The 23,370-nt window shown below is 36.3% G+C and overlaps 2 protein-coding genes across 6 annotated transcripts in view; one reads left to right on the plus strand and one right to left on the minus strand.

Moving 5' to 3' along the window:
• LOC106063659 (death domain-containing protein 1-like) overlaps positions 1-23,370 on the minus strand; it is a 54,952-nt gene that overhangs the window by 5,343 nt on the left and 26,239 nt on the right. For all 4 annotated transcript variants that reach the window (XM_056016632.1, XM_056016629.1, XM_056016630.1 and 1 more), the window contains exons 10-18: positions 21,919-22,053; positions 19,384-19,569; positions 18,699-18,827; positions 5,272-5,370; positions 4,586-4,712; positions 4,205-4,331; positions 661-774; positions 302-432; positions 47-138 (exon numbers count right to left, since the gene is read on the minus strand). In XM_056016632.1, coding sequence (XP_055872607.1) covers positions 47-138; positions 302-432; positions 661-774; positions 4,205-4,331; positions 4,586-4,712; positions 5,272-5,370; positions 18,699-18,827; positions 19,384-19,569; positions 21,919-22,053 — 1,140 coding nt within the window. The remainder of the gene's footprint in view (positions 1-46; positions 139-301; positions 433-660; positions 775-4,204; positions 4,332-4,585; positions 4,713-5,271; positions 5,371-18,698; positions 18,828-19,383; positions 19,570-21,918; positions 22,054-23,370) is intronic.
• LOC106063660 (uncharacterized) lies at positions 8,895-14,928 on the plus strand. 2 transcript variants are annotated; one of them, XM_013222100.2, is made up of 4 exons: positions 8,895-9,054; positions 10,499-10,595; positions 13,462-13,600; positions 14,338-14,928. In XM_013222100.2, the coding sequence occupies exons 2-4, from the start codon at positions 10,514-10,516 to the stop codon at positions 14,792-14,794; spliced, it is 678 nt and encodes a 225-aa protein (XP_013077554.2). In that variant the 5' UTR covers positions 8,895-9,054; positions 10,499-10,513; the 3' UTR covers positions 14,795-14,928. The 2 variants fall into 2 exon arrangements, with proteins under 2 accessions (XP_013077554.2, XP_055872614.1); XM_056016639.1 differs by lacking the exon at positions 8,895-9,054 and adding an exon at positions 9,095-9,268.

Below are 23,370 nucleotides of genomic sequence, written 5' to 3' on the forward strand. Positions count from 1 at the left end.
CACATTTTGGTGTGTTCTATGAGTTATTTTTAAATTGTAACATTACCACTGTGGGGACATTAGACTTGTAGATTAGTTGATCTGGAACATTGTCTGTGCATTCAATGTTGCCACTAAATTCCAATTCTATGATATCTCCTAGACATAGAAACAAAGGAAAAACATTTACTTTAAAATTAATAATTATATTTGTCTTGGTAAAATAAATCACTATATTTTTCTTTAATGTGTTTGTTGAAGATAAGTTGAAAAGCTTTTAACAAGTAAAATAATTCATACAAAAAAACTGATCATCACTGACCTTCCTGTAGACATAAAACATGACTTGGTGCTGGACCAGAGTCAAATCCATGTTGAGCTAGATGCTTTACCACTTGATCTAGTCTTGAAATTGGAGTCACTTGTAAGGCCACCTCAAATGGATTGTCTGTTCTACAAGAGATGGTTACAAAAAAAGAAATACAAATGTGTAATTTCCATTCTTTTTAATTAAAATCTGAAAATATGTTGGTAATGTAAAGAAAAATGTAAAAAAAAAAATAATTTTTCAAACTACTTCACCATGAACTACTGACCATAACTTCAACAAAATAAAATAGTCCATGTGACTCATTTTTGTCTGACCACAACTTCTACAAAATAAAATTCATAACTACTCACTTTTGTCTGACCACAACTTCAACAAAACGCTTTCCTAAGAATTCATTGAGTGCGTTAACCAAAGCAAGCACTGTTTCATCATCTGTTGTAGTCCTAGTTCTAACAACCATAAACCTGGTTTGGAAAGATACAAGTAGATTGAAACAAAAGGTCGCACAGATAGAAGTGTTGATAAGTAGGTAAAACATACACATCAAAACCATTTTGACTTTAAAAAATACAAAGAAAAAAACTTGCAGATTATGTAAGGATCTAATTAGTAACAACATATTTAATGTAACATAATTAACGACTATAGTTAATGTATTATTAATTTATGCATGTTCCTAGTAAGGGTAAGTCTTTATGTTCAACCCCTCCTCCCAGGTCAATCTACCCCTGAGAATAAGAGAGGGGGTTATGTGGTTTTGCTTTAGTTTTCAATTGGAGGTCAGGTTTCGATGTTATAATCCCCTTCCAATAATATAAAGAAAGCAAAGAGCAAAGAAAAGTACAGTTACTAAATTCCATAAGCAGCCAGTTGTTATTTTTTTTTTAGGTTAAACCCCCTCTAATGCAAAAATTCAAATTCCATAACAATAGTCAATAGTCTTCGAACCTTTTCAATAAAAACTATAAATATAGAAGTTAAGTTAAGTGCTGAAACAGCAGATGATGAATACATACATATTAAACATAAATGAACAGCAGCACATGGGGCCAAGTTTTTAAATGAGAGTAAGTAGTGGCGAAAATAAAGGACTGCGCCGACCAAGGCTCGAACCAGTGACCCTGGAATCATCAACACCGCCTAGCGATAACTAAGCGAACTTAACCTCTAGACCATCGGAATGTCAAGAAAATCATTGCATGTGACCATTGACCACTCAGGTGGTAATTTGCATACGGCGAAATGACTCTGGACAAGAAGAATGTTTTTTCCCTTATTTTCGTCGCATTTAATTCACTACTTTCTCTCATTTAAAAACTTGCTCCCTGGTGCTGCTGTTCATTTATGTAAATAAAAACATGACAAAAGTCACTTAATTCCATAAATACAGAAAGGGAAATGTTCAAATTACCCCCCCCCCCCAAAAAAAAAAAAGAAAAAGTAAAACAAACATACAATTTAAATTTTCATGATTGTAGCCATATGAGGGGAGGGGTAGGGGTTCAATTACAGTCTTAAAATTAAATGACTGAAAAATGCTTATTTCTCGTTCCATATGCTAGGACAAAGACTCTTTCTTTCTTAGTGCTATTAGAGCATGGAATGGGTTGCTGGAGCCAGCCAGGAAAACCAATGACTTGGCAGAATCTAAGTCATTGGTTAACATGCATGACTAGATTGACCTAGGAGTATGTGTAGGACATAATGATTTTCTTTTCTGAAGTAGCATCTGTATTTTATATGATAATGTATGCTGGATATATATATATATATATATATATATATATATATATATATATATAGTGTGTCAATCTTGGTTCAATGAAGACCACTTTGTCATCCAGGGGACTGAGGGCTTTGCACTGGGGTTTTGTGCCTCCTCTTGTGGCTGGTGAGACCTATGTGAGCCCGGAATATTCGGTTGCACAAGGGCAGGTTATTCCAGCTGGAGCTAGTGTCATAGGCCTCGATTCTCCTCTCTGGCGTTTTTCTTCTGCCAGCGTTGTTCTCTTCTACCAAGCAACATGTGCGCCAACTCTCACAGCGCGACGTCATGACGCTCCGCCTTGCGCCCCCGCCCCCAGGCAGCAGGGTAGACGCCGAACGCCCCCAGAGAAGCCCTGAGGGTGTCCCCAAAGTGCCCCCAACGACCGCCCCGCGAGCACTCCCAACCCGCCCAGCCGGCCACACAAGAGCCGTCCAGGGCGCGGCGGTCCCTAACGCCGCAGACGCGCCCCAACCATCGCAGCCGGGACCGCGCGGACGCCCCGCAGGCTCGCTCCCCGAAGGACCCTAGCATCTGGCATCCCGTCCCTCCATCCGACATTCAGTATTTTTCTCAGACATGTCAGGTGGAAGTTGTTCAGTTTCTTTGCATGTTTTCTATACACTGTCCACGTTTCTGAGGCATAGAGCAATGTAGGGAGGATGAAAGCTCGATAGATCCCTAGCTTTGTATTTGTGGTGATACCTCGTCTGTTCCAGACGTTTTTAGACAGTCTGCCATAGTATGTCCTGGCCTTGGCGATACGCAAGTCGATTTCATTATCAATCTTTCCGTTTCTGGAGAGTGTGCTGCCAAGATATGTGAATCTGTCCACAGCGTTTATATCATGTCCATTTATCTTGATGCTTGGATCCGAGTAGGCTTTCCCAAGAGCAGGTAAATATAAGACTTCGGTCTTATTTGTGTTAATGGTAAGGTCAAAGTCTGAGCATGCTCTTGAGAAGTCACTGACAATGCTCTGCAGATCATTTTCAGAGCAGGCATTTAGGGCGCAGTCGTCAGCAAATAGAAAATCCCTGATTTCTGCTGATTTTATTTTTGATTTTGCTTTGAGCCAACTCGGGTTGAATGGACCACCATCAAATATATATATATATATTGTAATAAACCTGGCGGTGACACAGATGGGGGTAGTGGTGTGTGTAGACAGCCGACGCAAATCGCCCCAGGCCAGCGCTAGACGAGCGGTCAACCGTGACGAGCTACGACGTCAGCCAAGACAGTTCGGGAAAGATCTGTGCTGTGAGTAAAGCTCAGAAACGTCACGAGGGATGTGGTCATGTGATTTAACCAGAATAGCCGAACGATGTTCCGTCCGGTTCTAGAAGGCCAGCAGGGACCCTATATATAGAGCAGAGGTGTCACAATCAGGTAGGTTCGCTACAATCCGGTCGACTACAGCCCGGTGGACTACAGCACAGTTCAGCGTGGTTCAGCTGTGCGGTTCTGTACGGGGCATTACGACTGCTCAGTGCGGAGTACTGTCAAGTACAGTGAGACGATTGGCGTCTTGATCTTGTCAGCGATCAAGTCCGACACAACGAGCCCAGTGTATTTAGTCCGTTCTGAACTGTTGAACCCATTGCAAGCCCGGAACAAGACGGAGAGGCCAGTGCAAGAGTTGATACGTCGGTACGGTGTTCACGGAGAAATATTTGTACAGCCTGTGTTACGTGTTGCCTATTGTACAGTCTTGGCTCAGATTTAATCGAACATTAAAGTGCTACGTTACTTTGGAGCCCTGAGTTGTCAAGTTCTTTGAGTTGTGGTGTCGTGTGGTGCAGTTTGCAGAGAGCCTGGATAGTGAGATTAGTTACAATATATGTATATGTGTGTGTGTGTAAACATAAAAGGAAAAAGTTCAAACTACTGTAACTACTGTAAAGAGCATCTCTTGGTGTATTTTAGCTACATGATTATAACATGTAGACTATCAGCAATTTGTTATTCTAAGAATGTTATAGAGATTATGTGCAAACAGATTCTAACATAATGTTTTCTTGCCATGTTCTGTCCAAATGTTATTTTAGTTACCATTGTTGTATTATATTTTCAGTGCTTAAATATTTTCCTGTGAAAGTGTATCCAATGTACATGAAAATGTTTACCTTTCTACCGGAAATGTCAGATGAAATGTCACAACATCCACTTTGATTTGCTTGATGATAGCATCAGCTTGTCTAAACCATCTGCCAGCTTGCATGTAAACTAAGTGAACACTGTCATTCTCCTCCTCTAAACACAATGAAAGTAAATAGTTTGCAAGTACAGATCATCATGTAGGAGTGACAAAAATTAGATCATCTACAATTATGTTACAAATAAACTGGCAAAATGGCATCTGTTTCTATAGACTAACAAAATTTAATACTTTGGGAACAAAAACAACTGGCAATAGAAGTAATGTGTACACTAAAAATGTAGCATGTTTGGTCGACCTAACAACACAACACAAAACATATACACACAATACTGATGTCATTATATACCATCGGTATTAGCATAGTCTCCCATATACCACTTGGACACTTTCGCTGGTCCGCTTTCTGTCTCTATATACTCTTGCATTCGTTTTCTTTCTCTCTCTTTTTCTTTTTCTTGTTCTTCAATAGGCATCTAACAGAAAGTCAAGTGTAAACAATAAAAGACCAAGAAGTATCATTCTATTTCATTTTCGTTTTTCTATATTTCATATTTCAAACAGGTCTCAGCAATATTTTACTCATATGAACATTTTTAAAGCAGCTTTAACATTATGATTGTAGCCAGGGAGTGGGGAAGAGAATTGATACACAACACACAGAAAGATGTATGACAAGTCTATAATGACAATTAGCACCATTTCTGTTTAACATTAGAGCTACATTTTGTTTCATGTCACATGCTTGTGGCCTATGTAGAAATGTAAAAGTAAATTGTGCAAACTATGCTTTAGAAGTGGGAAGGGGAAGTTATCTCCCTTGAGTTAACTCAACACAGAAATAAGACTATATATAGCTTACTATCATGAATAAAGATAAAGACAATATAGGCCTATAATATAACCTGAGTAGAGAAAAAAACTTCATTAACTGCATTTTAATTTAAGATAAATATTACAAGTGTAATAAAATTTGCTTTAATATAACAATTTGTTAGTATTCGACAATGGCATGTTTCAATCAGAACTACATACCGGTGGTTTGGCTGGGTTTTTCATTTTCTCCTCTTTCAGTTTCCTGGCTAAGGCCAGTTTCTTTGCTTTAGCTGGGTTAGGAGGACAGGGTAGTGTCACCTGGACAAAGAAATAAAAGTGAAACTAATTCAGTTCAAAGCCTACATTTCTCTTACACTATTGTGGGATTTGTGCAACCCTCTCATCTTCTATCCACGAAAACTCTTCAACTTTCAGGATTTCCTAAACCTAAAAGCAGAGCTGACAGGTGTAGAACGATTCATGAAACTGTATTTTTCATTCGCACACACACACACATTTCAGTCCAAATCAAAAGACTTGAACTGCACACCACTGATTGAAGTTTTGAACTGAATGATACAAAAAGCAACACAGAAGAAGTAGGGGCAAGAAGAAACTCAGTAGACTCTGGTCTCAAGTTTCATTTCCTCCTTTAGAACTCCACTCGTTTAATTTTATTGGGTTTTATTTATTAAATACAAATCTACAATCAGGAAAACTATTAATTTAGTAGTATTCAGTCAAACAATAACAACAAAAAAACAACAACTCTATCTGCAATTGTACCTAGCAGTGGTTCGAATGTATCTAGCAAGAAAGAAGACAAAATGAAACTGATGAAAGATGACTGGGAAGAGACGAGCTAGGCCAACTAATTACCTGACGACATTGTCAATTATCAGAAGTAAAATTTCAGTGTCTCTGACGTTAGTAATGTACTCTCCCCTGTTTGACTTACAGATTAGAACATCAGCTCAAGCTAATTCTACAGTAATTTTACTGGTTTTATTTTGTTTGGTTAACGGTTAATGAAGTGATCAGTATAAAGCACCAATTGCATAGTCTGTGCTAGAATTGGTTTTGGAATAATATCAGTAGTAATAGAAGTAGTAGTAGAAGTAGTAGTAGAAGTAGTAGTAGAACTAGTAGTAGAAGTAGTAGTAGAACTAGTAGTAGAAGTAGTAGTAGAAGTAGTAGTAGAACTAGTAGTAGAAGTAGTAGTAGAACTAGTAGTAGAACTAGTAGTAGAAGTAGTAGTAGAAGTAGTAGTAGAACTAGTAGTAGAACTAGTAGTAGAAGTAGTAGTAGAAGTAGTAGTAGAAGTAGTAGTAGAACTAGTAGTAGAACTAGTAGTAGAAGTAGTAGTAGAACTAGTAGTAGAAGTAGTAGTAGAACTAGTAGTAGAAGTAGTAGTAGAAGTAGTAGTAGAAGTAGTAGTAGAAGTAGTAGTAGAACTAGTAGTAGAACTAGTAGTAGAACTAGTAGTAGAAGTAGTAGTAGAACTAGTAGTAGAAGTAGTAGTAGAACTAGTAGTAGAACTAGTAGTAGAAGTAGTAGTAGAAGTAGTAGTAGAACTAGTAGTAGAACTAGTAGTAGAAGTAGTAGTAGAAGTAGTAGTAGAACTAGTAGTAGAAGTAGTAGTAGAAGTAGTAGTAGAAGTAGTAGTAGAAGTAGTAGTAGAACTAGTAGTAGAAGTAGTAGTAGAAGTAGTAGTAGAAGTAGTAGTAGAACTAGTAGTAGAAGTAGTAGTAGAACTAGTAGTAGAAGTAGTAGTAGAAGTAGTAGTAGAACTAGTAGTAGAACTAGTAGTAGAACTAGTAGTAGAAGTAGTAGTAGAAGTAGTAGTAGAACTAGTAGTAGAAGTAGTAGTAGAACTAGTAGTAGAAGTAGTAGTAGAAGTAGTAGTAGAACTAGTAGTAGAACTAGTAGTAGAAGTAGTAGTAGAAGTAGTAGTAGAACTAGTAGTAGAAGTAGTAGTAGAAGTAGTAGTAGAAGTAGTAGTAGAACTAGTAGTAGAAGTAGTAGTAGAAGTAGTAGTAGAAGTAGTAGTAGAAGTAGTAGTAGAACTAGTAGTAGAACTAGTAGTAGAACTAGTAGTAGAAGTAGTAGTAGAAGTAGTAGTAGAACTAGTAGTAGAAGTAGTAGTAGAAGTAGTAGTAGAACTAGTAGTAGAAGTAGTAGTAGAACTAGTAGTAGAACTAGTAGTAGAAGTAGTAGTAGAACTAGTAGTAGAAGTAGTAGTAGAAGTAGTAGTAGAAGTAGTAGTAGAACTAGTAGTAGAACTAGTAGTAGAACTAGTAGTAGAAGTAGTAGTAGAACTAGTAGTAGAAGTAGTAGTAGAAGTAGTAGTAGAAGTAGTAGTAGAAGTAGTAGTAGAAGTAGTAGTAGAACTAGTAGTAGAACTAGTAGTAGAAGTAGTAGTAGAACTAGTAGTAGAAGTAGTAGTAGAACTAGTAGTAGAACTAGTAGTAGAAGTAGTAGTAGAAGTAGTAGTAGAAGTAGTAGTAGAAGTAGTAGTAGAACTAGTAGTAGAAGTAGTAGTAGAAGTAGTAGTAGAAGTAGTAGTAGAACTAGTAGTAGAACTAGTAGTAGAAGTAGTAGTAGAACTAGTAGTAGAAGTAGTAGTAGAAGTAGTAGTAGAAGTAGTAGTAGCAATAAGTACAGCTCAAAGTTACCAGGTCTTTACAAAGTAGGATGGGTGGCTTAACTTCCCATTCTTCAAAACCTTTTTTGTCTGTCTGTCTGGCATAGGCGTGCCCGGGGGGGGGGGGGATCCGGGTTTACCCCCCCCCCTGAAATGAATTTCTCCCTTTCCCTGCTTTTCGCTTTAATTTTGTTTATTGTAGGTGAGTTTTAATGTTAGACCATCACTTGCCACAGCAAAGACAAAGGTGGGTGCTTCAGTTTAAAATCCCCCTCCAGGAGTTTTGAGTTTAACCCCCGCCCTTTCAAGATTTTTTTGATGTTAAAAAACCCTTCTTCAATATAAAACCAGAGCAGAAAAAAGTCGCCAAATTCTAAGAGCGTAGCCAAAAAAGGTTTTTCGTTTAAATTCCCCTCCCGATGGTTTTGAGATTTTACGATAAAACTTCCTTTTGTGATAAAAATCTAAAGCAAACTAAAGTCACCAAGTTCCGTGACCCCCAAGAGGGCTTTTGAGGTTAATCTCCTCTTTCTATAAAAGGAAAAGCAAAAGCTACAAGAACTAACTTTCATAGGCGTAGTTAAATGGGTTTATGGTTCCCCTCTAAAAAAATATCTAAATCAAAACTATAGATACCAATTTCTTCCAGTCACGGGTCTCCTATAATATAGTGCAGGGAATAGCAGAATTGATTTTTAACCTACAATTTTTTTATAGATATTTCAGAATATGCATTTTCTTAAGTTTTAAGTATCGAAAATAAAGCTTGGCGCCGGAGCTCCACCGGAACTCACAGCGATCCTCAGACCCCCTAATTGGCAAGGGCGGGGTGTCAAAAGTCTTTTCACTAAAACCAGAAAGAATGGTTACAAAAAACGTCCGAAAGAATGAAGGGTTAGAATGTAATCTTAATGACGTAAACACATATATGAGGGGGGGGGGAGAAAAAATCACTACCCCCTCCTATGCCTTTTGAATAAATTTTGTAAAAAAACTAACCAATAAGATTACACAGATTCATTTCGTGTGCAATGCAGATGAACCAGTCAGGTTTCACTATTTTCTACACAAATATTATCAGCTACGAAGTACAAACTAATTGAATTAGACTGGAGGGGCCGATTATATGCAATAGTTGTCAGTTAAAATCATTGATAAATCAATTGTCTTTTTTTTTATTTTGTATCCTTGAAAAATTAAATGATTTACAGTATTTCTAAGCCATGATGTCAACTTCTTGTGACTAGTTAGAACAGATATTATGAAGTATATCCAGTCTGAGCTAGTTTGTCCTAGAACTAATTAGGATTACAGCAGTTGTGGTACGCTGACGGTCTTGGAACCAAACGTCTCTTGAGGTATGTAACTACTGGTGACATCCATGTTGGCATGTTTCTATTTTTACAAAGTTTATATCAACTCACTCTGTCTGTGTGTCTGGCCAAAAGTTTGTACACGTTATTTCTCCGACACCAAATCTCGGATCAAGCTGAAATTTTGCACAATTATTTCTTTTACCTGACAACACAAGAATCAATACAAAAAATTAACCAATTATATAATTAACTATTGGTAATAATTTTTTTTGGTATCTCAAATACGGGAAAGAAATAGTACTTGACTGAAATGGTGGTATAAGATGAATTCTTTTTTTATTTGGCATTGTCTCAGGCCTAGTGAACACAAACATGAAATAGAAACAAGAGATAACTCTACAATCTTCCATGTTCGTAGACTCTTCGCTAGTTGAGTGGTTACCGCGTTGGCTTGATAAGACTGAGAAGGATTTAGCTTACAAGTTCGAATTCAAGTCTTACCTTTTTTTTTTTAAATGTATTTTGTAAATGCTTTTTATTGTTAGTCTAGATCTAGCCTATTACAAATTTAATTACATGACTTATCCAAACTAATTGATACACTAAATGCATGACGCGTAGGACATAATCATCTTCTTTTTTTGAAGTAACGTCTGTATTATATAAGATAAGATAAGATACAACTACGCTTAATATAAGCTTTGTTTTTTTTTTAAATCTTTAAAAAAAAATTTTTTTTTGTTCTATTCCTAATCTATTTTATCAACATTCAAACATTACCATAAAAATATAAAATAGTAAAATAATTGCAATTATCTAATATTAACAATGTTAAATATAAACACTGTTACAAACAAGCTTAGCAGGAAGAGTATCTGTGACTACCGTACTCTCTTAAGGGCAGTGATAAGTTTAAAAAAGTAATCTCACGAACATTTTAAGATCCAATTTATTTTTCACCATTCAACGCAGGTATTTTGTAAAGTAGTCTGAATTTAGTCAACTTTGGACTTCGAACCAATTTTTGTGCCCCTTTCCCTGCACCTATTTTCTCTGCGCTTTCTTTAAACTAACAGTAGACATTAGTGTATCTCTTTTCTCATGGTTCAATTAGCCTTCCTTTTTTTATGACTAAAAACATATTGTTTGAAAATCATCAAAGTTAAGGTTTCTTATCTTATCTTATATAATACAGACGTTACTTCAAAAAAGAAGATGATTACGTCCTACGCGTCTTGCATTTAGTCATGCATATTAACCAATGACTTAAATTCTGCCAAGTCACTGGTTTTCCTGGCTAGCTCAGGCAACCCATTCCATGCTTATCGATACTTAATAATTTATCTGGTTAAATGAGAGAGACAAAGCGAGAGAGAAAGAGAGAGAGAAAGACAGAGAGAGAGATGATGATGATGATGATTGTCAATGATACAAAAAGAACGTCCTATGTTTCATACTACACTAATATAGCTCTCCGTGATTTCAGGCTTGCACTGTCACCATGACCAAGTCACTGCTGTATTTGATGCTGTGTGTTTGGTCGGTATCAAGTCGCTATGTGCAAAACAAGGGAAACTTTACACGTAGGATTTTGTTTCTATTTTCTAAAATAATTTTTAAACTGGAATTTAAGCAATAATTTTTATTACTATACTGTATAAAGTATATTAAAAACATTCCATTAAATGAACTTATTCAAGTAGTTTCTACTAAAACCATTTCAGTCAAGTAAATGAAGGAAGCTGTAGCAACAGATTGTTGGCTACTTCAAGTCTGTCTCCTGTAAACTACATAGTTTGTCAGATCTAACACAGACGAAGCCTTTGTCTGCTTTTAGGTCGAAATAAGCTTAGGTACTATTTTCGTCAGCCGCACCTAGATCTCTAAGACCCGATACCATACTTCAGATAAATGTCATTTCAAGGCTTTAGAAAACAAATAGATCTTGTTATAGGTTGTAGAGTGAGTTCTTTCCATCAAAAATACTATAGGTCGTATAGAGAACATTAACATCAACTCTGTCCACAATGAAGAAGTAACTCAAATAAGACAATTAATCAAAGGATGTGACAGGACTAATAAATAAGGTTCTAAAATATTAATATGAGTTGTGGAACAAGTAGCCAATAATGATTTTTGAAAAGTCTGGGATAAAAATGTGTTTCTGTAGATGTGAATAGTCAAATACAAGCAGTTCGATTAGTGAGGGGATTAGAAGTCTTTCAAAAAGTAGCGTAAAAACCACACGGGTATAGCACACTAAATATACTACACTACAAATACCACACAAGATATACCACACTAAATTTAGCACACAAGATATACCACACTAAATTTACCACACTAAATATGCCACACAAGATATACCACATTAGATATACCACACTAAATATAACACAACTAGTCGACCCAAGACGTAGCATAAGCCCTTATTTTGCAGGGCGGCATTAGGCCAATGCATCCTATGCGACCGCAGTGGGCCCCGCACTTTTAAAGGACCCGCGCTAATTCTAGGTGTAAATTATTACATTAAATCGTTTTATAACTTATAAACAAAATTTCCGCAGCCTCCTGATTTACCAGGAGCTCCTTGAAATCTCATGAAATTGCCAAATATATGAAAAAGTCATGGAAATCTCAGGAAATTATTAAAATCTTTTGAACACTCAAAAAAAAAATCCTGAAAAATATAGACAAAAAATTTTCATTTTTGGGTGTCATTCAAAATGGAAAACGCCAAATCCTACGCGCGATGAAAAAAAAAACGTCATTATGCAATACCAGTAATTGTGGAAGCTTCTCACAGGTTAAACTAATGAAGAATTACTTGAGGTCAACAATTTTCAAAGATAGATTGAATCATTTGGTAATTCTTGCTTTTGATCTATGTAGGACCGAAATTTTTTTTTATAAAATAATGTATGGCTTCGTTACACGCAAGGCTCATAAAGTAATTCTGTAGCTTGTAAAGAATGAATAAAATGCAAAGACGAATTTATTTTCTAATACAAGCTCTTAATTTTCACTTATTATCCGTATCCCTACTCAAACTTGGCCCCGCCATATCCGTGTCGCATAGGGCTCCACAACGGTTGAGTCCGGCCCTGCTATTTAGTGACGAGTGAATACAGAGTAGGTTACTTGTTCTCCTCTCCCCCTCTTTTTTTCTTCTCTAAAACTATGTGAGGTAGAAATTAAAAAAAAGTGAGCTTTCTTGGTCACAACGGTCCGGCCCTGCTATTTTGTGACGGGTGAATACTACTTGTTCTCTCCCCTCCCACTCTTTTATTTTCGTAGGGTATCTCTAGTTCGTCCGACTTGCAGTAATAAAAGAGTGATATTTTCTTTACTTCTTGCGTGTCTAAACTCTTGAGCCATGAAGAGAATAATATATGGAGATAATATACCACATTAGATATACCACATTAGTAGCAAAACACTAGTTATACCACATAAGATATCTAGCTGAGGCTTGTTCACACTTAGTCGTTAGTCTGCGATGGAATGGAACATATTCATTTAAAATCATTTTCAATTTATGATACTGCCCCCCCCCCCCCCCGCACTCTGACATAAACAATGTACTTTTTTATGTTCAAATTGAACATTGGTTTGACATCAAACAAAAACTTGTCAACACATAACGCGCGCACCACACACCAACACACTACCGCTTGCACACACACACACATTAAGGTCATAAGTCACTAGTGAGAGTTTCATATGCTTTCAGAACTTTAAACAAAGAGAGATAATCATATCATTAATAATATGGACCAAGTATGTGGTAGTTAGAACTATTTTTTTTTTACTCACAAGCTATTAATGCAACTTCAAATGGCTATAATTTAGGAGTCTTTGTAAATCTTGTAAATATTGCAGACCTAGCACAGTTATTAAGATTGTATCACTTATTAACATAACTCGCCAATAGAATTTCTTTTATAAGATTTCACAGAACGTTTTATCCTTAAATATTGAAGATCTGTCAGACGATAGCACTTAGTACCTTCAAATAACAACGTACGTTTGATCAGATGTGGACATATTATGTATTTCCATTCCAAAAAAAAAAAAAAAAGAAACTTGCGTGTCGTGAGGGTGCTGCTGGTCCATTTAGGAGACTTACACATGATACTGCGGTAAAGCGGGGTCAGGGGTTCGAATCCTGGTGAAGACTTGGATTTTTAATTTCGGAATCTTCGGGCGCCTTTGAGTCCACCCAGCTCTAATGGGTACCTGACATTAGTTAGGGAAAAGAAAAGGCTGTTGGCTCGTTGTGTTGGCCATATGACACCTTTACATCATCTGCTCTATAGACCACAAGGTCTGAAAGGGAACTTTACTTTACTTTCACACATGATACTGACTGCATGCTGCTCTAGGTAAATAGATTAGATAGTGTTCTGTGTGATCACTTGACTACTTTACACTCACTGATTTCTTTAGAGTACGAATGTTTGACTGATCAAAGTTGTGACGACTATGACAACCTGAAGATGTTCAATCATAAAATCTACTGCTGTAAGCCAAGCCATTCAATTATTTTTAAAATGGAGATCACTCAACCTGATGCAAACTTTGAAAGGTACATGCAATATTAACTTAATTAGTACTCACTTTTACAATCTAACTTTATTCAAAAGTACTTTATAATCGAACTTTATTCAAGAGTAATTTTACTATCCAACTTTATTGAAGAGTAATTTTATAATCCAACTTTATTCAAGAGTACTTTATAATCCAACTTTATTGAAGAGTACTTTTACTATCCAACTTTATTGAAGAGTACTTTTACTATCCAACGTTATTCAAGAGTACTTTTACTATCCAACTTTATTGAAGAGTACTTTTACTATCCAGCTTTTTTGAAGAGTACTTCTACTATCCAACTTTATTGAAGAGTACTTTTACTATCCAACTTTATTCAAGAGTACTTTTACTATCTAACTTTATTAAAGAGTACTTTTACTATCCAACTCTTTTGAAGAGTATTTTTACTATCCAACTTTATTGAAGAGTACTTTTACTATCCAACTTTTTTGAAGAGTACTTTTACTATCCAACTTTATTGAAGAGTACTTTTACAATCTTTCCCTCCTATGCCTTATAAATCGCAAGGTCTGAACTTTACATTTCACGTTTACCTTTACCATTGAACTGAATTCAATTTGTGCTTTCAATGACCATGAAGTAAGCAATCGACTAGAAGTTTGTTTCCTGTGTGTTTGAGATCTGATATCAACTGATATCAACAGAAAATTGGCAAAAAAAAAAAATAGCAAGCTAAAAGTTTACTAAATGATTTAATTTTTTCCCCTTTAGTTGGCAAGAGCTAGATGAACTACAGAATACTGAGCATGGAAGTAAAGATTTTGAGGATGAGAGGAATTCAGTCGAGAGAGAGAATGAAGCAAACATGAAGTCACCTGACGTTGTGCCCTATTCTGTAGTGGAGGAACAAAGGGAACACAATGACAACTGGAAGAGACCTGATTCAGAAGATGAACATTTTCCAACGACTTTGTACTTGGATCTGAAGGAAGCTCCCAGACAACTAAGTAAGAGAGACCTGGCGCTGAAGGAAGCTGCTGAGATGTTTCCAATTCGTGTACCAACTGAGCGCTTGAACAGCGAGAAGAGGCTAAGACTGGCAGAACCGAGATCCCATCAAAGTTCAAGGACGACAACAACTTGTGTGTGTGACAGTGGGAGCCCAGAGAGCTTCATGGGCTTTTTAATGGGCATTCTTCGATCTTTGTGTTCTAAGGGGATCTTTTGATCAGTGCATGAGGGCTTCTGTCTCTCCCAACATGCCTGATTTGAACATGGAACACATAAAACAACATCTTTCTTTGTATTTGTTACTCTTACAATACTCATTTCATTGAAACTAAAGTTGAAATAAAAACAAAATGTGTTGACTAGTGACTGTAAAAGATTATAGGCCACACAATCACATCACATGCTGTATACATGCATACCAACTTTTCAACACACACGCCATGCTAAATGCTGCATTTCGTGTTTTTTTTTAAACTGTTAACTTGTTGGACCTCCATTAATTTTTTCTCCCATTGAAACTGGTATATTCTTCACTTAGTTAAATTTTTGTTTATAAATAGCATGTTGAAATAGCCTAGCGGGCTTCACATACCATATTGGATGCACCCCAAACAAGACCAACCTGTGAGGTACTATGCTAGAGTAATTATGCCTCTACTGATTTCCAAGGTAATGTCTACATTTAGTGTAAAAATGATTACGTTATAATAGCCTTAAAAACAACATGAACATTATTAATTAGAATAAAGTTTGTAACTGTATGAAGTAGGACTGACAGAGGATTAGCTAACACGTGACGGTTGTTATTTCTGCTGCAAGGGACTTCCTGCACAAAGACACTTCGTCTGAATGTAAGTTCATTGTGACATTGGTTTGTATACGTGTATGGATTCTTGAAAGATATACATTTGGTTGTAGTACACGTACACTAAAGTCAAACAAAACACAATTCTGTGTATCGAACACAATTAGTAGAAATGAATACGCATTGCTAGCATACATTCGTCCTTAGGAATAACTCTTGCTAGGATACATTCGTTCTTGGGAATTATTGCAAAAAATGTACTACACTTAATAGTTCCTTCAAACAACTAAAAAAGTTATATTACTAAAATACGAATTATAATCCAACTTTCATTTTGTTCAATCTGTAAGACTAAATCGTAATCTTTCTGAAATATATCAACTTGAATAGGCAATTTTAATTAGGAAGCAAGAAAAACGGCAACAAATGGATAAGAGCTAACATGTAACCACAGACCTATACATACTAACGTGTAACCACAGACATATACATATTAACATGTAACCACAGACCTATACATACCAACGTGTAACCACAGACCTATACACATTAACAGAACTATACACATTGACGTGTAACCACAGACCTATACATACTAACGTGTAACCACAGACCTATACATACTAACGCGTAACCACAGACCTATACATACTAACGTGTAACCACAGACCTATACATACTAACGTGTAACCACAGACCTATACATACTAACGTGTAACCACAGACCTATACATACCAACGTGTAACCACAGACCTATACACATTAACGTGTAACCACAGACCTATACATACTAACGTGTAACCACAGACCTATACATCTTAACATGTAACCACAGACCTATACATACTAACGTGTAACCACAGACCTATACACATTATATCTAGATTGAAAAACGGAAACAAATTCCTATCCGCTAGTAATTCTTTTTACAGCAATATAATCAACTGTCCAATCTAGGAAAATCGTTAGAGCCGTTTTTATGAACCGTGAACAGCTATCCATTCGGAAAGTGTGACCTATGAACTAGCTTGCTATCACAATTGGAAGAAATTAATCACCTATTTCATTTATTTAAAAATACTCACTCAATGAAATGTTAAAAAAAATGTTTTAGGCATAAATACTTTGCATTCCAAAACCAACTAATCATGAGTGAAATAATAATAAATGTTGACCTTTGCATTGGACAGGATCAAAATATTTTTTTTTAGAATACAATTCTTCAAGTAAAAAAAAAAGAGTCTAACAGATCTGTTACACTGCAGCAGGTCTGACACTAATTACACATGGAATAACGACGAATTGTGAAAAACCAACTGGTTCAGCGACAACTGGTCCCGGACAGACGATTTACCGGACAACACTAATTAAAAATGGTACCCAAAACTAATGATATAGTGTCAATGGGTTCAAAATGGTGCCCACAGCAAATGATAAACTGTCATAGTTTCAAAATGGTGTCCACAACTAATGATATACTGTCAAAAGGTTCGACTGCATGAACGGCAAAAAAATTATATCATCATCATCATCAAGAAGCTCAAATCCTCTCTTGCAAAAGCCCTGGACAGAAACCCTGCTGTCTTGCGTAGTGCATGCATGTCACCATACAGGTCGAGAATTTTTGGTTTCCCAGAACTGTCGAGACGGAGATCAGCAAGTCTGGGGCAGTCAACAGAATATGAGGCATTATTACAGGGGTGCCGTAGCATCGCATTATGCTGTGTGAAGCCCATGATGACAGGAGGCCATGGTCCAGGGCTTTGCAAAGCCTGTAAGTACAGTACGCATGATTGAACGGAGCCCTGGGGAGGCCGTGCTCGAGGGTCATTTCCCCTGACTTCTCCGTACATCCTTGTTCTTATTGTACGTTCTTGTAGGAAGTCTTTAATCCAGTAATATATCCGTCCCCGCACCCCCACGGCTCTTATCTTATGAAGCAAACCAGGCCGCCCTACTTTATCATATGCCTGTTTTAAGTCAATGAAGACTGCGTATGTGCTTTCGGTACTTTGGAATCTATCTGCTACGCTCTGCTGAAAGATGTTGACTTGGTCTACAGAAAACATTCCAGCTTTCCTTGCTGACAGAACATGAAAACTTTGAAATAAAAATAACTCTGTTCATACATTTGAACAACATTGCTTCAACAGCAAACAAATTCTTCTAAAGAATGTCTAGTCAATTATGTTTAGCTTACTATCTGTATCCTATTATCTTTAGCCTACTATCTGTATCCTATTATCTATAGCGTACTATCTGTATCCTATTATCTTTAGCCTACTATCTGTATTGTATTATCTTTAGCTTACTATCTCTATCCTATTATCTTTAGCCTACTATCTGTATCGTATTATCTTTAGCCTACTATCTGTATCGTATTATCTTTAGCTTACTATCTGTATCCTATTATCTTTAGCCTACTATCTGTATCCTATTATCTTAGCATACTATCTGTATCCTATTATCTTTAGCCTACTATCTGTATCGTATTATCTTTAGCTTACTATCTGTATCCTATTATCTTTAGCTTACTATCTGTATCCTATTATCTTTAGCTTACTATCTGTATCCTATTATCTTTAGCCTACTATCTGTATCCTATTATCTTTAGCTTACTATCTGTATCCTATTATCTTTAGCCTAATATCTGTATCCTATTATCTTTAGCTTACTATCTGTATCCTATTATCTTTAGCCTACTATCTGTATCCTATTATCTTTAGCCTACTATCTGTATCCTATAATCTTTAGCTTACTATCTGTATCCTATTATCTTTAGCCTACTATCTGTATCCTATTATCTTTAGCTTACTATCTGTATCCTATTATCTTTAGCCTACTATCTGTATCCTATTATCTTTAGCTTACTATCTGTATCCTATTATCTTTAGCCTACTATCTGTATCCTATTATCTTTAGCTTACTATCTGTATCCTATTATCTTTAGCTTACTATCTGTATCCTATTATCTTTAGCCTACTATCTGTATCCTATTATCTTTAGCTTACTATCTGTATCCTACTATCTTTAGCCTACTATCTGTATCGTATTATCTTTAGCTTACTATCTGTAGCCTATTATCTTCATCTAAAGCTTATTATGCGATAATGTTACAAGGATAAGTCCATACTTTGATTTACAACGCCCATAAAGGTTATGCTATTTATAAAGTCGAGGGACTTCTCGCTTATGGCCTGTATTAAAACACGGGTACTAGTGCAAACGTTTTTAAATCCCAGAACATATTTAAATCTTACTTATCTCGCACTCAAACAGAGATTGAAGACGCTTAGGGTGATTAATGCAACTTACTTGTATAGGTTTTTTAAATTGGATTGTCTCCCATTGTGTATAGACAATGGAACTACTGCTCAATAAACTTTTCCCTTGCGGTTGACGACTTCGAAAGTCTTGAAGTGTCCCAGAATCAACTGGTTGCACCTATAGAATTAAGCACGAAGATGTTTAAATAAAATAAATTTGTGATTTGATTAAAAATACTTTATGTGAGCAAATTATTTTGGATTCATTCTCTGGTTTGATTAGCCTTACTGTTTCCAGTGTGTTAAATGATCTGTTTCTGTCCTTTCAAATATATATTTAAACTTTCTTATCCCAGCTTGTTGTTGTCCTTCTGTCTGTAAAGAAGTGTCTTAAAAACATAACAATGTCTTAGTCTTAACATTTCGTCAAGTTTGACTTAATATCTTTTTTCCCACGTGCAGACCAGCTGTTGGCAGTGATTGAGACGCCTGTCACTCAGGAGTATTGTTTACAGAATTGAAGCTTATCTCTACTAATATTTGACCCCCATGACTCTAGATCAACCTTCTAGTTTGTGTCTGCTTTAAACTCAATAATTCATCCAAATTACCAGAGTTCAAAATGTTTATCTTAAATAAGACAGTGAGAAAAAGTGTTAAAACCTTTTTCTCTTTAGGAGAACAATGAATTCGAAACACTGTAAAGTGTTGGACTTCTTACAAGAGTTCTTTACCTGAAGTAAGAAATGTTCTTTCTTAACTAATGTGTCTTTTTCAATGTCCAGAGTGATTCTTTGATCAAATGAAGAAACAGCTTTGCAGCCTTTGTTTGGCATCAGTGTTATATAATCTCTTTTGAATCTGGACATAACAAGTAGTGTGGTCAGATGACGTACTTCCGCTTGGGCGAATTTTGTGTCCTATAAACAAATCAGTAAACTAGAATGTACTTAAACTAGAAACATGTCTAAGTTTAAAACGTTTGTAAGGGACTTTTATGATGAGTAGTTGTGTTCCATACACTAGCGGATCCAGAACTTTGGAGTGGGGGGGGGGGATTTTTTTTCAAACCCTAACCCTATGCATAAACGTTCGGACAGCACATATACATATATAACAAAATATATATAAACAAAACAACTGGGCAGCGCTATACGGTTCCCGACGCCAAAAGCGTTTTCATGCATTCTTCACTGCAGAAATGCATTTTTTTGACATCAACAGCTTATTATTTATCAGTGGGGTTCGGGGCTAAGCGCCGACGCCAAAAACGTTTTCTTGCATACTTCACAGAAGAAACGCATTCTCCTGACCTAAAGCTCATTATTGATACTATTAAAAAAGGATCTTTTGAATAATGTTGTACTTGAAAAATCTAATATGAATGTATAGGCTCTTAATATATTGCAAATAAAACCGATTTGTTCCTTGAAAAGATAAGATACCCCACATATTTAGATTTTGGCTTTGAGGATCGTCGCCGAAAAAAAAATTATTCCATAAATAATATTCAATAAAATTGGTGTAAATTGTGAGTTATAGTCCTAAATTTATTTAACTAGAAAAATAGATTGAGTAAAGGTTGGGAAAAGGCGACTATGAAAGGATTATTTGGGTTTAGAACTCATCTCAATCATGACTCTTATACTGAAAAATTTCGTTTGAGTTCTAACTTTTCCAATGCAAAGTCTTTCTTAAAATAATTATGATAAATTCATGTGAAATTACATAAACTCAGTCTGGAAATGGGAGGAGCGGTAGAGTGAAAACGATTAATCCCCGCTCTTTTTAATAATTTCTGCTAAAGCTTGCATTTGGCATTAAATAATAGGGATAGGGAACTCGATATAAGAATTTAATTTATAGTATATATAAATCATATCAGTGACAGATTTTTTTTTATTTTGTAATTTCTTAAATATAATACAAAAAGAAAAAATATTGGTTAGCCTGATGGGGGAAATGCGATTGCAGAGGGCTAGAGTGGGGAGGGCAGTGCATGCAATCGCCCCCCCCTCACCCCACCGAATCGGCCAAGATACCAAAACGGGAGCGACATAATATAAAATGTATAGATTAATTCAACTATTTTGTTCACAAACTATGATTTCTCCATAAAAGTAGGACAGCACCCCCCACTGAAAGGGCTTAGGTGGGAAGGGCAAAAGAGGTATTCGCCTCCCCCCCCCCCAATCGGCAAACAGAGAACGACATAATATTAAGATCGGTTAAAATATCAATAACAAGTTTTAATCATATTGATATTTAATTGATTCTGTTAGCAAGCTGTGATTTCTACAAAGAAATTGGACCGCACCCCCAACTCGAAAGTGTATGGGGGGGGGGGGCGGGATTGATACCATCGCCCCCTCCCGACCCCACCAAATCGGCTAACATACTAGAGGGGGGGGGGGCGAAATAATCTAGAAATAGGTCGAAATATAAATAATTAGTATATATTATTAACATAAGTAATAAATTCGTAAACAAATCGTGTGAATTCTATACTAAAATTCGTCCGCCTCACCCCCCCCCTTTCGGAAAAGGAAGGGGTCGGCCGAGTGGGAGGGGGCAATCGCCCCTACCGCCCCCTCCCCTGGATCCGCCAGTGGTTCCATAACAATGTATGGTACTTCAGCACTACATGCTATTCTATGTAGTTTCTTGTTAGTTGACTGCCCGTTGGTACAGTTTTAAATAGAAGATTATGTTGTATAGGCCAGTGCTTAATGGCATTGCAACAAGTGTAAGCATTTTGCTGAATTAGAATAAGCACCTGACTATATATTTGAGGACATGATTTATTTTATCTCATGAACATGACAACTTGGCCATGTCATGACATTGTTAGTCTAAGAAAACCTTTGACTAGAAATGTTCTTTGTTGTAAAATGTTTGACATGTTTCGGATGTTCCTTCAAAGTTGAAGATAATTTACTTTCTAGTCCAAACCTCCTCAGAACGACGAGGTATAGCAGTGGGCAGGGTATGAACCCAGGGCCATCGAGATGACCAAATAACAGTCCAGCGCGCATTCGCAAAACCAGGCAGCCATACTTTCAGTATTATTTCTGGAATCGATGTTTTTGCTCTATGCTATATGGTACATCTCCATTAAATATTCATCATGCACGGTAATGTCATGTAAGTTGTTCTTTTTGTGGTTTACAGCGTAACAGTATAATATATATATATATATACCAGGCTGTAGGACAAACTTTGTTGATTTTGTAATAATGAAAGCATATTAAAGCTATCGAATTGTTTACCTTGTGTGTATCAAAGGTAACATCTCGTGTAGGTAAGTCTTTCCATTCACCTTCAACCATGGCCTTGACCACAGCTTCCTTAGACTGGGCTGTACTCCGACTCAATACATGTGGTATGGCCACATAGATAGGATGCTGAAGTTACAATATTTCATAACAATAACAAAGTTTTAGAAAAAAAAAATTGATGCCCGCTTTGAAATTTTTAAAAAGAAAATATGCACAGAAGAGAAAGAGTTACACAAGAAACTATAAGTAAATAAATAGAATGTATATTTAGAAGAAGTTTTCTTGAGACTCTCATATGTTACATTAGTAACTGACATCACTCATAGCATCTCATAGGTTGAGATTATCGTCTATTCATTATCTGTGGTCTATTCTTTGTTTTTACACATCAACTATTTGAGCCAATGAACTGTGATATTCTACAATGAGACACTTGGGTAATAAAGAAAGAAGTAGAATCTATTTAAAGTAACACTTGTTCATGACAGATAATGGGTGACACTAAGAGGTGTTTGGTTCATGGCATGGGCGTAGCCAGGGGGGGGTTCTTGGGGTTCAAACCACCCCCGAAATGAAATACCCCCCCCAGGGGGGGGGGACGGAATTAAGTGACTGATTTTTGCTTTCATTTTGTTTATTTTAGGTGAGATTTTAATACTAAATCATCACTTACCACAGCACAGCCGAGGCAGTTTTGAGTTGAAAACCCTCTACCAGGGGGTTTTGAGTTTAAATCCCCCTACCAGGGGGTTTTGAGATTTAAAAAACCCCTATCAGGGGGTTTTGAGATACAAATCCCTCTACCAGGGGGCTTTGAGTTTAAAACCCCCTACAGGGGGTTTTGAATTTTAAACCCCCTACCAGAGGTTTTTGCAGTTAAATCCCCCTCTTCTATAAAACAAAACAAAAAAAATGCAAACATTAATCCCCAAATTCCAACAACACAGTTGAGGAAGATTTTGATTTTAAAACCCCATCCAAAATTTACGATAAACTCCATCTTCAATATAAATAAGCAAATTACACACTCAAAATTCTATGAGCGTAGCCAAAGGGGTTTTGAGTTTAACCCCCCCCCTTCCTTTCCAGTTGGGGTTTGAAGCTAAAAAGTATCTCTTCAATATAAAAAAAAGCAAATTACACACTATAAAATCTATGAGCGTAGCCAAAGAGGTTTTGAGTTTAAATCCCCCTCCTCCAGATGGCTTTTTCTTTAAAGTTTAAAACCCCTCCAGATGGTTTTGAGTTTAAAATTCCCCTACAGAGCATTTAGAGTTGAAAACCTCTCTCTTCAATATTAGGCCTACTTTAAAGCAAACTACGGTCACCAAATTCTATGATCGTAGCTAAATGGGGTTTTGAATTAAAAACAAAACAAAAAAAACCCGAGATTTTTTAGTTTAAAACCCCTCAACAGATGATTTGACGAAAAAACTTTACTTT

The sequence above is a fragment of the Biomphalaria glabrata genome, chromosome 18 (assembly GCF_947242115.1).
Source record: "Biomphalaria glabrata chromosome 18, xgBioGlab47.1, whole genome shotgun sequence".
Taxonomy (NCBI): domain Eukaryota; kingdom Metazoa; phylum Mollusca; class Gastropoda; family Planorbidae; genus Biomphalaria; species Biomphalaria glabrata.